Source organism: Mauremys reevesii, linkage group 4, assembly GCF_016161935.1.
Source record: "Mauremys reevesii isolate NIE-2019 linkage group 4, ASM1616193v1, whole genome shotgun sequence".
NCBI classification, from domain to species: Eukaryota; Metazoa; Chordata; order Testudines; family Geoemydidae; genus Mauremys; species Mauremys reevesii.
In genome coordinates, this window is record NC_052626.1 from 56978968 (window position 1) to 56995012 (window position 16045).

Below are 16045 nucleotides of genomic sequence, written 5' to 3' on the forward strand. Positions count from 1 at the left end.
AAGTCTTGGTATAGGGCAAGTGCTGGGGTGGGAGAGGCATGTTGGGGTCAGGGCCTCAGCACACAGTGCTGCAAAGATACTGGATAATGCTGTTGCCCATAGTGTTGGTCTTAACTTAGATAGGCCTCCAGGGCAGTCTAAAATACATTGGGGGTGACTCTGGCCCACAAAGCTGTCTAGAATTGAGAGGTCAGAGAGGTGAGTTAAAGCCATTTTAGCCAGCTCTCCTGCACAGAATTTCACCCCCAATTCCTCTTTTTTCTAACAAAAAAGCCTAAATTCAAATAATTTTACCTAATTTTGATTTCAAAGCTCCTTCCCAGATTGAGAATATTAATAGATATTTCTTTTGTTTGTAATAACCTCTTCTGCTCGAGCTGCAGTTTATCATAGAATAGCTGAGACATTACATATGACTTTATAGTACACACAATGCATATATACCTTGATCCTGCAAGCATTTTACCTACATGCTTACCTTTAAATTCATGAACGGTCCCCTTGACTTTGATGAGGGACACTCACATGCTTAACATTAAATATGTGCATAAGTGTTTGAAGGATTGGGGTACACTGTACAGTACAGTATAGGGCAAACTATAATTTGGTCTCTGATGGGCAACGGTATCCCTTGTGCACAATTATTTAATAAACATGTAGAAGTTGCAGTATAGTGTATATAGTGACATAAACTGGTAAGTGATTCTTGATGCCTTTTTAATTGTGATAAATCTATTTTTTCAGGTTGAACCAACCACAAAATTATTTCCAGCAGTTTTTATACAACCTACGAGCACAAATTTGTTTCATTTTGAACTTGGTAAATTAAAGGTATTGTTAATTGTTTTCTATCAATAAATGTTGCTATTTTAAACCTGGTAACTCTCACAGAAAAGCCTGGTAGTGAGATCCTTGTATTGTTAAAACTTAATTACTTTTACAAAACACGTAAATTTGCTATTATACAAGGGCAAATTATAATAATCAAAATAGTCCAGTGAGCCTAATTTCAGTATGGGACAAATTGGTAGAAACTATAGTAAAGAACAGAATTCTCAGACACACATATAAACACGGTTGGTTGGGGAAGAGTCAACATGACTTCTGTAAAGGAAACTCATGCCTCAACAATCTCTTAAAATTCTTTGAGGATGTGCATAAGGGTGATCCAGTGAGTATAGTGTACTTGGATTTTAGAAAGCCTTTAATGAGGTCCCTCACCAAAGGTTCTTAAGGAAACTAAATAGCCATGGGTTAATGAGGGAAGGTCCTCTCATGGATCAGTAGCTAAAAGACAGGAAACAAAGGGTTGGAATAATCGGTCAGTTTTCACAGTGGAAAGAGGTGAACAGCAGGGTCCCCCAGGGATCTATACTGGGATCTGTGCTGTTCTGTATATTCATTAATGATCTGGAAAATGGGGTGAACAGTGAAGTGGCAAAGTTTGTAGATGATACAAAATTATTCAAGCTAGTTAAGTCCAAACCAGGAGTTAGAATTATTTAAAAAAAAACAAAAAAAAAACGGGTGACTGGGCAACAAAATGGCAGATGAAATTCAACATTAATAAGTGCAAAGTAATGCATATTGGAAAAAAATAATCCCAACTATACAGATACAACAATGGATTCTAAATTAGCTGCAGCCACCCAAGAAAGAGATCTCTGAGTCACTGCAGATTGTTCCCTAAAATCTTCTGTATAATGCGCAGCAGTGGTCCAAAAGGCTAACTACTGTTATACAGAAGCCACATATTTAAGAGTGTGTGTTTGTGTATGTTAAACTATTACACATGGTAATATTTGTGCCATAAGAGGTTGGTAAACAATTTAAAATATTTTCTTTTTAATTTTCCAATGTATTTATTGCAGAACACCATGCCTTTATCAGCAGCAGTCTTTAAAAGTGAAGAGAGAAATCCCATTCCTCAGTGCCCCCCACGCCTTGATGTGCAAACAATTACACCTGTTCTCTGGAGCAGAATGCCTAACAGCTTTCTGAAGGTAGAGACTGAGCGTATCAGTGAACGCCATGGGTGGGTAGTGCAGTGTCTGGAGCCACTGCAAATGATGGCACTTCATATTCCAGAGGAGAACAGGTACATTTGGAGAGAACTACAGTGGTTTTCTTGTGAAGGAAATATGTAGGGGTAGCTGACTGAGGTCCCTCTTTCAGAGGAGTGTCCTCTATGCCTAGGAGTACAGTCAGGCTGTAGTCTGAATTACGTTGACAGTCATTTAGAATTTCTGATCTCATTTACTGTAACTAACATCCATTATATATGTGATTCAAATAGATATTAAAAGCTGAATCATTTTGATGCCATTTGATCACTTTACTGTAGGTAAGAAAATCCTTTACAGCCATTAAGAGAATATCTGATTTTGTTTCATTAAAAGATAAAGATAGACCTTTTAAAATACTTTGGATTGAATCTTCACCCAGTTCAAAACACAAATATAAATTACATGCAAATGCTGTAATTCTGCTTCTTTGTGTTGTTTTAAAAGTTTTTAATATTCTACTTCAGTTTTACAGTCATTAAACTACATATTCTCGATTGAAATAATATTTTAGAAAGCTAAACTCCCTCTAAATTGTATTGGATGTTCAATTTTATCTTCAGAGTTACAATAATGTAGTTTTGGCTGTTTTATTTGATATTCTAATATGCATAACTTGAGCCCATTATAAAGATATCAAACAACAAAAGTGAAAAGATATGGAAGGAAGCCTGTGCAAAAATGGTAGGTCAATTTTAGTGAAATTTGGTTCGAGAAAAAGAGCTAAACGTAGTGTACTTTATCAAAAAATACTACAGTATTCTTCAGGAAGGCTCCAAAACCACTGTATCTTATAATGATGTTACTGAAGTGTTTTGGACCTTTAAGTAAAATATTGTCTTTTGAAAATTAATATTGAATGGGTACTCAGGTGCTCTGGAAGCTTCTCCATATACTAGAGAATGTACCTGCCATATCCCTTTTATTTCAGTATCTGTCCTCTCCTTACTAGGGACTTCTAATTGTTACTATGACCAGTAAATTGTCACTTGCTGGTTAGGTGATGTGGACATAGCGATTATTAGGTACTAAAGTGAATATGTGTGGTCTAAAGCAGAACTGATCAAAACCTTATCCTTTAACTCATTATACCATTATCCCTATTTCCCGCCCCCCCCCCAAAGTCTGTTTGTGGATGTATTTAATAAAATAAAGCTCATGTATGATGTTTACTGTCATGTTTCTTTGTATTCCATAACAGGTGTGTTGATATATTGGAGCTATGTGAACAAGAGGATTTGCTGCAATTCCACTACCACACTTTAAAACTCTATAGCTCAGTTTGTGCACTGGGTAATAATAGAGTTGCTTATGCACTTTGTAGCCATGTGGACCTATCTCAGTTATTTTACACAATAGATAATCAGTATTTACCTGGACTCTTACGCGCCGGATTCTATGATCTACTTATCAGTATTCATTTGGAACGTGCCAAAGAAGCCAAGCTTATGATGAACAATGAATTTATCATTCCAATTACAGATGAAACTAGAAAAATTGAATTGTATCCTGATGAATCAAAGAGACATGGGTTACCAGGAGTTGGGCTTAGCACTTGTTTGAAACCAGGTTTTAATTTTTCTACTCCTTGTTTCATTTCGGCCAGTGAAGAACATCAGAAGCCCAGTCCAGAGATACCACTTGAGATACTCAAAACCAAGGCCATAAGCATGCTGACAGAGGCAGTACACTATAGTGGTGTTCATATCAGAGACCCTGTTGGAGGGAAAGTTGAATTCCAGTTTGTTCCTGTTCTTAAACTTATAGGAACTTTACTTGTAATGGGGGTTTTTGGTGATGATGATGTGAAGCAGATTTTACTCCTTATTGATCCCAATGTGTTTGGAGACCACAAGGAAGAAACAGAAGAGAAAACAGAGAAGGAGGAAGTTACACAGATTGAAGAAAAAGCTGTGGAAGCTGGGGAAGAGGCATTAAAGGAAACTAAACTGCCAATGAAAGGCTTACTGCAGACAAGATTACCTGAATCTGTTAAACTCCAGGTGACCATTTTAAAGTAAACGTATATCTAATGTAATATTGATGAAACAAGGATAGGGTATGTTGCCTAATGTTTGCAGCCAGTAACCTGGAATTCAGAACTCCCAGGTTCTAGCCCTGGCTCCATCATTGACTTATGTGACCTTGAGCAAATCACTTAATCTATTTGTATCTCTGCTTCTCTGTAGGCAAAATGGGTCTAATGGTCACATGCAAGGTACTTAACATGCACATTATGGGAGAGAAGAAACATTTATAAAGCACTTTGACAGCATCCAATGAAAGGCAGTGTATAAATGCAAAATATTGTTATAGATCATAATAATACAATATCTGTATATATTTATTATTTATTATTACTTGTTAAAAATCAGAGTTAGTGGAAAAAATAAATAAATTTATTATTCTCATTTTTATTGCCTGGCAAATAGAAGAGCCGTTCAGATTAGTGTGCAGTGTCCATTGTTGTTCTTTCATTTTAGAGTTTATGGTTTAGATTCTCAATTAAGATATTTAACTCTCTATTTTTTTCATGTTAGATGTGTGAGCTACTCAATTATTTCTGTGACTGTGAGCTGCGACACAGGGTGGAAGCTATTGTATCATTTGCAGATAATTATGTGTCAAAGCTGCAATATAATCAGAAATATAGGTACAATGAACTCATGCAAGCGTTAAACATGTCTGCTGCTTTGACTGCCAAGAAGACAAAGGAGTTTCGCTCTCCCCCTCAAGAACAGGTAAAATAAAGGACAGGAGGGTTTTTTAAGTGTGGAAAGGAAGAGGTAGAATTGTCTAATTCCTAAACTAGAATTTTGACTGTAGGAGAGGTGGAACATCATATTAAATAGTTTATTAGGTTGCCACAAGATGTTACAAGACAAAATTTTCAAACCTGAGTTCCCGAATTTAGGATCCTATATCCATACTTAGTCTGCCTAATTTTTTAAAGGTGGTGAAGTTAAGAGGAACTACAGGCAGTCAACATTTTTGAAAATCAGGCCACTTTTATAGAAGTGACTAAATTTGTATCTAAGAACTTAACTTTCACACATACATTTGAAAATATTGACCTTAGACCCCTGAATGTAGCTGTGTGAACCTGCCAGTTGTTGCTTTGCAAGTACAATTGGTATGCATGAAAATGGACTTATCTTATAACCAACTGACTTTTCCATTTTTAAAAGTAGTTCTTCAGTTTTTGGGTGGGGATGGAGAATTCAAGGAGAGAGAGAAAAATATTCTGATTTGTTGGAAACCTGTGAAACACCAGAGTCAATTAATTTACCTGTAACTTGCTTCATAATTTTTGTGTGTACTGCATTAGAGATGTATGCAAAAAGTAGCAGGCATCAGGTTTGTTATTGAGATACTTTTTTGATAGTTTGTTTTTTCTGTTTTACTTATGTGGGGCTTTGGGAATGTTTGTTTACTTTTTCAAGACAATTGGCTAATGTCTCCTCTAAAAGTTTTCTTTACTGTTGAGAATCTCTTTATATGAATCATAATGTGGGCTGTTGATTAATTGCAGTTAAATCATGTGATTAACTTAAAAAAATTAATCACAATTTAAAAATGAATTGCAATTAATCGTGCTGTTCAACAATAGAATACCAGCTGACATTTATTAAATATTTTTTGATTTTTTTTACATTTTAAAATATATTTATATCAGTTACAACACAGAATACCAAGTGTATAGTGCTCACTTTATACTATTTTTATTACAAATATTTGCACTGTAAAAATGACAAACAAAAGTAATATTTTTCAATCACCTCATACAAGTACTGTAGTGCAATCTCTTTATCGTGAAAGTGCAACTTACAAATTTAGATTTTCTTTGTTACATAACTGCACTTCATAACAAAACAATATAAACTTTAGAGCCTACAAGTCCACTCAGTCCTACTTGCGCAGCCAGTTGCTAAGAGGAACAAGTTTGTTTACATTTATAGGAGCTAATGCCTCCCGCTTCTTATTTACAATGTCACCTGAAAGTGAAAACAGGTGTTCGCATGGCACTTTTGTAGCCAGCAATGCAAGGTATTTATTTGCCAGATATGCTAAATATTAATATGCCTCTTCATGCTTCGACCACCATTCCAGAGGATAAACTTCCATGCTGATGATGCTTCTTTTAAAAAAAATAAAAAAAAAAGTGTTAATGAAATTTGGACGAGAATTGTATGTCTCCTACTCCATGGTTTTACTTGCATTCTGCCATGTATTTTGTGTTATGGTAATCTCGGATAACGACCCAGCATATGTTGTTTGATTTAAGAACACTTTCACTGCAGATTTGACAAAACGCAAAGAAGGTTCCAATATCAGATTTCTAAAGATAGCTACAGCACTCGACCCAAGGTTTAAGAATCTGAAGTGCTTTCCAAAATCTGAGAGGGATGAGGTGTGGAGCATGCTTTCAGATGTCTTAAAAGAACAACACTCTGATGCAGAAACTACAGAACTCAAACCACCAAAAAAGAAAATCAACCTTCTGCTGGTGGCATGACTCAGATGATGAAAATGAACATGTGTTGGTTCGCACTGCTTTGGATCGTTATTGAGCAGAATCAGTCATCAGCATGGACACGTCTTCTGGAATGGTGGTTGAAGCATGAAGGGACATGTGAATCTTTAGCTCATCTGATATGTAACTATCTTGTGATGCTGGCTACAACAATGCCATGCAAATGCCTGTTCTCACTTTCAGGTGATGTTGTAAACAAGAAGCGGGCAGCATTATCTCCTGCAAATGTAAAAAAAATTGTTTGCATGAGCAATTGGCTGAACAAGAAGTAGGACTGATGGACTGTAGACCTTAAAGTTTTACGTTGTTTTATTTTTGAATGCAGTTGTTTTTTTTACATAATTCTACATTTGTAAATTCAACTTTCATGATAGAGATTGCACTACAGTATTTGTATTAGGTGAATTGATAAATACAATTTCTTTTGTTTTTACAGTGCAAATATTTGTAATAAAAATAAATATAAAGTGAGCACTGTACACTTTGTATCTGTGTTGTAATTGAAATCAATATAATTGAAAATGTAGAAAACATCCAAAAACATTTAAATAAATGGTATTCTATTATTGTTTAACAGTGCAATCAAGCATGATTAATTTAATTAATCTCTTGACAACCCTAATCATAATTAAAATCATTAAGCCACTATTGCTTAAATATTGCCATAAGGGCATATTTACTTTTGCCAAAAGCATGTTTTATGTTACTTATTTACACTTGTTTCTCAAAAGAACTAACAGTAAAGTAGGCCTGTATTACTGTATTCTCTGTAGGCCCCTGTGCAGTCCTAAATATTTGGGTTTATTTTTGTCTTAAAAGATTAATATGTTGCTAAATTTTCAACTGAGAGAGGATTGTCCCTGTCCAGAGGAGATTCGGGATGAGCTATATGAGTTTCACGATGATCTTCTAATTCACTGTGGTGAGAGGCTAATTATTTTTTTCACTGATTGAACATTATACGTTTTAGTTCTGATTCTTTTCCATGGCAAGCAAGATCTTGAAGAGATAAATTACTTATTTTAGTTGTGTTATGTATTGGATGACTGTTCCTGGAGTTTCTAAGTCCCAAAAGTATCTAAAGTGTGCGTCATGGTTTATTTCTATTGTAATGTTTTAGTTGAATTGAACATTTTTATTATGTATTATTTAAATTTTCAGCCTTACCTAGCCCTGGTGTTAGAAAAAGGAGGAGGGAGATGATGGTGATTAATTAAATTTAAATAACAAAAAAATCACCAGGGAAGTAGTTCTGGGTACCCTAAAAATTAATTAGACTTACAGCTGTAAGTGGAGACTGACCTGCTAGACATAATTATATATTACAGGGGGATGGGGGGGACATACCTTTTTTGTTTGTTTTGCTTCATAAGTTAGGAAATGTCAGAATTAAAGTTGCCTGTGCAATCTTAATTTGCCCTCCTTGTGTGCATGTGTTATGATATATTCTTTAGTTACATGAGCATACACTATTGTTTCCACAGGACTCTTGCTTTAGTTCACAGAATGGACCTGCTCTCAGGATGGATCAGGGTTGTGTAGTGAAGGTTCTGCTTCACTTGTTGGACACCTGCTTCATTTGTTGCATAAGTTGTATTGTGGGTACCGGGAAGTGATTGGCCTAAGCCCGCCCATATCTAAAGTCCCTCCCACTTAACCCAGAGGGAGGTACCAGTGGACCTGGGCCACAACTGAATGGTGGAGACAACAAATTTAAAAACAAGGATGGGAGTGAAGTTCATAAGGCAAAAATCAAAGAATCTGAAGGGGGCACTAAGCAGAGAACTCCAACAGCGCCCACTGCTCCTCAAAGGCTATGAGGAGGCAGTAGACACCAGCCAGAGGAACTCTGTTTGGAGGCATGATCATACAAGGGATTGAATGTAGGCCTCATAGTTGCAGAGCACCCTACTTCTAGCTTCCTCCACCTGGTGTGATGGCCGTATTGGCCAGTGGTGGAAGGAGGTCTTGTGGGTCCACAGATGGGATGTGCAAAAATCAGAAGGTGCAGGGAGAAGTGCAGCTAGAACCTCAATGAGAGGTTCTGCAAGTGTTGAAAGAGGCAACAGGTGATTGGTGGCACCAGGTCCTGCCACTTGGTGTCAGGGCAAGACACAAGGGCGAGGAAGTGAATTGTATGAAGCACAAGTGCATACAGATGTTTTCCTGGCATGGTTCGGAGAAGGACTGGCTGGATGTTGTTCAGCTGATGTAGGTTGTGTGTCAGGGAGGCCAGGGTGGCTCACAGGGCAGGGGACTGAAGTCAAGTTCTGGAGGGCCAGGAGTGAGAGTTGGCTGGGGAGCTGTTTCCCAAAGGACCTGCTCAAGGAAGACAAGAGGAGGAGGAGGAGGCAAGGCTGCCGTCACCTTCTGGACCACATGACATGAATAACCCCATGCGCTGGCTGAGCATCATGGGCATCCACCCAGCCCCTCCAATCATAGTCCAAGAGTCCAACCCATGGCTGGCCAGCTGACTCAGGCTGGGCTCAGGCTCAAATAACCCCATGCGCTGGCTGAGCATCATGGGCATCCACCCAGCCCCTCCAATCATAGTCCAAGAGGACTCCAATTCTGGTGGTGCAAGCCAGGACCTCCACCACCTGCACACTAAGGCTATGTCTGCACTGCAATTAAACACCCATGGCTGGCCAGCTGACTCAGGCTCACTGGGTTTGGGCTTAATTGCGGTGTGGATATTCAGGCTCAGGCTTTTTATACTAACCACAGTCTCCTTGCCAAGCAAGCCTAGTCTCCACCTCCAAGTTCTCTTACTCCCTCTTTCCCCCTCCCCACATCCAATCCCAGTCTCTTTGCCCAGCTAATCCTAGTTACTTTCTCCCAGCTCCTCATCCAGTCTGTCTTCCCCTCCCCACACTGACTCCCAGTCCTAGTGTCTCTCCTCAGGCTTCTCATCCAGTCCAGTCTTATCCATCCCCTTCCTTACTCTTTGCTGCAGTCTACTCCCCTCTCTGGATCCTTGTCTCTTTGCGCAGCCAGTCCAAGTTCTCCCCCGACACCTCAGCTCCTAATATGATCTCAGAGTCTCGCTCCTCTCTCCAGCCAACTGACCCCTAATTCCCCTTCTCTGTATCCCTCATGATCTCTCAGTCCCTTTCCCCTTCCCTGCACCCTGGATTCCAGTCTCAGCTTTCCCTCCCTCCAGATTGCAGCTTCCTTGCCCAGCGAGTCCCAGTTTCTGTCCTCACTTCCAGTCCCACTCTTACCAGATTCCTTGTCCTAATCTATTCCTCCCCGCCCTGTCTGGATTTCGTCTCCTCTGCATTTGAATCAGACTGCTTTCTCCTCCACACTGCCTGGTTGCCAGCTGGAGAGAGAGGCTCCCTGCTCTCCGTTCAAGTGCCCGGCTCCACCGCAGCATGAAACAACTGGTAGCATCACTTATAGGGAAAGACCACTTTTACCCCTCCATCCCTGCTCTGGAGGGAACATATCAGTTGCTCAGTGGAGAATATGCACGCACAGTCCTGTCAGACATAGGAGCTATAAGGGAATGGAGCGTCTCTGTAACCATGGTTCAGACACAATCTGGTCAGTGCTAGGTGCTGTGAGAGTATGTCCAGACACCCACGGCTGGTCTGTGCCAGCCAACTCGGGCTCACGGGGCTCAGGCTGCAGGGCTGTTTCATTGCTGTGTTAGACTTCCAGGATTGGGCTTGAGCCCAAGCTCTGGGATCCTCTCAGGGTCCTTTAACAAGAAACAAACTCAGCCAGCCAATAAATAAAAGCATCAAACCAACCCCTTTAAATCATCCCATCCAGAGGAATATACTGTTAAACTCCCCCTAAAACCTAGCCAAATCTTACAGGACTTTTGTATCGTCATTAATTGCAGTAGAATCTTCCTAAAACAATATCTGTGGTGTTATGCAAGGGGAAACAACTACTGATGTTCCTAAGGAGTATTATATATCTGATTATTTGTAATATTTACACTATAACTGAAGTACATTTGCTGTTTTGAGGGGTACTACTATAGCTAACATTCTAGAAGTTTGCTGATTACCATATTTTTTTCTGTATGAAATTTGCTGGTTAAAAGCTATTTTCAATATTCCTAATCTACAGATTTCTTAACCGTATGCAGTACAAGTTGTGGATTTTTTTTAAGTATGTGTGTTGAACAATTTTATCTTGAAGGCATATGGTTTGTTTCTAATTAGTTTACTATGTGTTAGGTATTCCACTTGAAGAAGAAGAGGAGATGGATGAAGACACTTCCTGGATGGGCAAACTTCGTTCACTAATATACAAAATCAAAGGCCCACCAAAAGCAGAAAAAAAAGAGCCTACAGAGGTGGAAGAGAAGTCTCCCAGTAAGTTTTTGAAAGTGTCCTCTAGTACTGCGTATTTCTCTTGCTCTGCAGAAGTTTCAGTGCTGTAACATTTTTTCTCATAAAAGTTTGTATGAATAAAAGACATTTTTTTATATAGCAGAATGAAGAAGGGAGTTGTATGTTTAAATAGTTTTCAGACAGTTTAAAAAAAGCATCTGGGCTCCAAACCATGATTAAATGAGTTTTTATTAGAGATGGATCTGAATCTGTGGAAGAATTCAGATCCAGAGTTGAACTTTGTGGATTCATACTTGCGTAATGGGTCAAAGCAAAACAAAAACTCAGATTGTGGGAAATCCAGATCTAGACTTGCAACTTTTTACCTTAGACCCATGTCTGCTTCAGATTTTTTCTGAAACTTACCATTTTCCACTTTATACCTTACTTACATTTAACTTTTCCACAGTGCCTACTCCCATGCTCGGTGGAGAATATGCTTGCCATTGCCATGATTCCTGTGACAAAAACGTATCTCTTTCCCCTGTCTTTCACAAAACAAAACTTTTCCACAGAGTTTTACATATTCTATTCTGTGTTTCAGCCCAAAACTCACAGGGGGGGAGACAAAACAAAACTTTTCCACAGAGTTTTACATATTCTATTCTGTGTTTCAGCCCAAAACTCACAGGCCAGGAGGAAAGGGGGCTAAGGCAGCTTTGAGACTCCTTTGTGCCATTCTTACACTAAGTTGTTCCAGCATCCACAGCATGATTAGACAGCACTCAGACCTGTCCAACTTACAGCCATCTCCCCAGGCTGCCCTATGGGCTATGGTGCTACATGGAATTTTCACATCATTGTGTGTTGCAATCCTGTCCCTGGCACCTATCCAATCCCCAGTCCCATCCCTGGCACACCCCATGTGCCATAGCTTGCAAATGGGTCCTCAGAAGTAAGCCTTTGGCTATCTTCCTAAGTGCCTGGACCAGGAGAATCCTCCCATCATTTGAACCAGGGTTTTAAGGGCCCCTTTATGCCATTTTAGCCCTTTATGTAAGCCATTGTTTTAAAATTATTAAATGATAGGTATATAAACTTTTATAATGGAGAATAAACTCTCTTATAATTCAAATATTGTCCCATGGCTTTTCTTTTTCTTTTCCAACTTTATTGAGATTGTCACTCTTTTTATTTTTGACCATAACTTTCTCATTTTCTTTTATAAAAAGCAACCAGCACCACATAAACTTAATCATCTTTCCATTGTTCTTATATTTCACTTCATCTACAATTATTAGTGCTAAAATATGTAGTACTTTTTTTAGTATAAAGGTAAAAACAGCTCTTTTGATCTAGTAAAGTGGGGGATAAGAAAAAAATCATGAAGAAATGAATATGAGGAGAGTTTTACTATTTGAATGGATTTAGCAGGGATGGAATATCCTGAATAAGATAAGTGTTTCCACCACTCACGGCCCATTTCTGTGACAATTACTAATGAGTAATCCCAATGAAGTCAATGAATTATTTATGTGAGTGCTATGCATGATGGTATGTTTTGCTGTCTTTTGAAAATTTTCTGCTTTTTTTGTCTGAAACACCAAATATTCATCAGATACAATTATAAGTGTCTATATATTTTTTTCCTCGTTTGAAATTCAGGTAGTAATTTCTTGTAAGCCCTTTACATGGTATTTGGGACTATTGAAATAGGAACACTATTATCTAGGCATTTTATATCAGTTTTTCACTTCAGTACAAATTCTGTGTATAGTAAAAGCTGTGCTATCTGGCACTTTACCAACCAGAAAGCTCTTTAAACATTTCTGATCTTCCTTGAAAGTCTGGTTTATAGTCCGGTTGGCGTGGGGCCAGCAGGCTCCCTAACTGGCTCCATGTGGCTCCCTGGAAGCAGCAACATGGCCCTGTTGCTCCTAGGCGGAGGAATGGTCACCAGGGGCTCAGAGTGTGAGAGGGGCTCAGGGCTGGGGCGAGGGGGTGTGGGCTCTGGGAGGGAGTTGGGGGAGGGGGGCTCGGAGCAGAAGGTTGGGGTTCTGGAGGGGATTTGGGGTGCTGAATCCGGGCGGCGCTCACTTCGGGTGGTGGCACTCACTTCAGGTGGCTCCCTGCAAGTGACGACATCCCTGCTGCTCGTAGGTGGATGTTTGGCTAGGCAGCTCTGCGCACTGCCCCCACCCTGCCTCGCCCTCAGTGCTGGCTCTGCAGGTCCCATTGGCCAGGAACCACGTCCAATGGGAGCTGCTGGGATGACACCTGGGCACAGAGGCAGCACGCAAAGCCTCCTAGCTTCCACCTCCACCTAGGAGCAGCAGGGACGTGTCGCCGCTTGTGGGGAGCCGCCCAAGGTAAGCACTGCCCGGATCTGGCGCCCCAACCCCTAGTCATGAATCCTCTCTTGCACCCAAACTCCTTCCCTCTTAGTTAACTGGAATTTTTCACTTACCGGCACCCCGCCCCCATTGTCCCAACATGCCAGATAAAAAAGCTTTTACTGTATATATCTTTGGCCTGAGGTGAAAGAATGTTCCAATGTTTAATATAATAGTTCATCCTGCACCATATTCCCATAAATCTTCAGCACATGCCTTCAGAAACAGAGACCAGAGTAAAATATTGTCTTGTTATGATCAGTCTGTCTGAAAACTTTACTCTTTAGTTCATCAATCTTGTTGCCTTTTTTCATTGACCTTTCATCTTATTCAAAATATACATGGGGGAAAGAACTGCTGTAATTTATCAGAAAAATTATTTAATTTTCATGTCATACAGCAGAGTATTGTAGGTACAACCACAAGGGAAAATATGTGGAATGTATTCCTGTAACTTTGCAGTGTTGAGTTAAACTATGAAATACTCTTCTTATAAGGATGTATGCAAGTATTAACACAAGTGTTTGAAAGGTGTGCAGAGACTGAATTTAAAAGAACAAGAGACAAGGCAATATAATCCACTGAAAAAGCAGCAGAGCCAGAGGCTGGAGGAATACCTTGCACCTTAAAAAGAACAATCCCTGGTGCCCAGCAGCATGCACAATGGAGCAAGGGGCTATGGAATTACAGGTGAAAGGTAGAGAATTTTTTGAGGAAGACCACTTCTACAATTTTGTTACTGTTTTTTTTTTAAATTAGTTGTTAGGAACTGAGAGAGGAATAGTGGAACATAAGAATGGCCATACTGGGTCAGACCAAATGTCCATCTAGCCCAGTATCTTGTCTAACGACAGTGGCCAGTGCCAGATGCCACAGAGGGAATGAACAAAACAGGTAATCATCTCCTTGAGGATATCCAGCTATAAATGGAGGCCCAGATATCTTCCCCCAAATCCTCCTTCTACCCCTTCTTTTTCTATTGCAGAGAAGAACAACACCATCATCTCTGTCACTGACACCATAATTTTGACTATATTTTTGACTCGTCCATCTCTTTTGAGCCTCACACCCAGGTCATGTTTAACTCTTGCCACTTGTTTCAGTGCAACGCTACCAAGAGCCAACTTCTCCTTTCTGCCCACACTGCCCAAGTTCTTGTCCAAGCCCTACTCACCCCACACCTCATCAACTGTAATCTCTTCCTCTCTATCCTCAGTGCTTGTACCATTTCTTCCCATTAAGTCCATTCAAAATGTTGTTGCTAAAATAATCTTACTGGTTCATTGCTCCATACTCTTACAGGCCCTAATTTTTCCACTTCTGGACCTATGCATTATGCATATTTTTATCTTATTTTCCTTAAAACCCTTTTTTCTTACTAGCCATAATCTCCATTAGAAGATCAACAGAAATCAGAGCCCTCTCCTTCAAGAAATCTCGTTGAAGCTCTCACAAAGATAAAATTGTTCTTTGGATCCCAGAAGCGTTTCTTTACACAAGTCATCTCTCCTTTCTGCACATCAGAGAGTTTTCCCCTTTTTCTGCCTGACCCAAAGCTTGAGAGAGTAGTTCTAGCATAAATTGTATCTAAGCAGCATGGTACAAATATTTCTCACATGTAGTGAGTGTTCTAAGCCATCAGCATTATTTTCTCATTTCCATCCACTGTGTCCTCTGACATATCCTTAAAATCCTCCCTAGCCAGATGGTTCATTTGTGACTCAGTCAGATTTATGTAGCATACAGCAAGTTAGTTCCTAACAGTATAATGGCAAATTCCACCCATTCTGCGATAGCATCTTGGACCAAAAAAGCATCTGTGTCAATCAAAAAGATCTTCAGTGCTGCCATGTTCTCCACTATTATCACTTTTATTCTCTATTGCAAACTTGATATTTTATGTCTTAATGGACAGGGGCAATATTTAAGGAGAAGATCAAACTAGCGGAAGGGGTAGTGCCTGGGAAGTTGCCCCCTCGGAAAATAATGGTTACTTTTCAACCAGACTGGATCAGAGAAAGTAGGGAGCACTACAGAGAAAGTAGGGAGCACTAGGAGACTGATTTTTCAGCTCTAAAGGGAATTAATGAATTGGCAGAGTAGGCAAGGTGCATGGAGAAGCTGAATTGAACTGTTTTGGAGGAAAGGGCTCACTTACACAAGTAAAACTCTGTAGCTTCTTGTATGAGGAAGTTCCTATGTTCTTCAAGTGCTTGCTCATGTCCATTCCATTGTAGGTGTGTGTGCTCGCCACATGCACCAGTGCTGGAAGTTTTTACCCTCAGTGGTATCCATAGGGAACCGGCTCTGGTGCCTTCTGTAGTGGCATGCATATGCACCAGCATAAGGGCACCACTGGCTCCCCTCCTTCAGTTCCTTCTTACTGCCAATGTCAGTGCTGGAATGCTCCCTTTGCTCTAGCAAGTGGTTCCCATTCAGTGGTTCTTTGAACTTTTTTCTTTGTAAATAGTTTTAGTTACTGTTCTTAATTTTTTAGTGTACTTTAGTGATTGATAGTCCCCCAAGGAACTTAGCCCAGGGATGGGGCATGCCCCGCTCCCCAGGCTTCAAGCCATGTGATCGCTGTAAAAAGCCCATGCCAATCAGCAATTTAAATTGTTTAAAGTGTCTGGGTGAATCCCACATTCGCGAGAAGCATTGCATTTGCAAGGGATTCTAGCCCCAGACCAAGAAGGAAAGAGACATTAAACTGTGTGCGCTCCTCATGGAGTCAGTGCTGGCACTGTCTTTGGAGCGAGC

At 39.9% G+C, this 16045-nt stretch overlaps 1 protein-coding gene across 1 annotated transcript in view; it reads left to right on the forward strand.

Annotated features, from left to right (window-relative positions):
* RYR3 (ryanodine receptor 3) overlaps nt 1-16045 on the forward strand; it is a 637001-nt gene that overhangs the window by 311085 nt on the left and 309871 nt on the right. The window contains 6 exon segments of the mRNA XM_039536203.1: nt 745-831; nt 1872-2098; nt 3265-4066; nt 4604-4804; nt 7417-7519; nt 10797-10934. Coding sequence (XP_039392137.1) covers nt 745-831; nt 1872-2098; nt 3265-4066; nt 4604-4804; nt 7417-7519; nt 10797-10934 — 1558 coding nt within the window.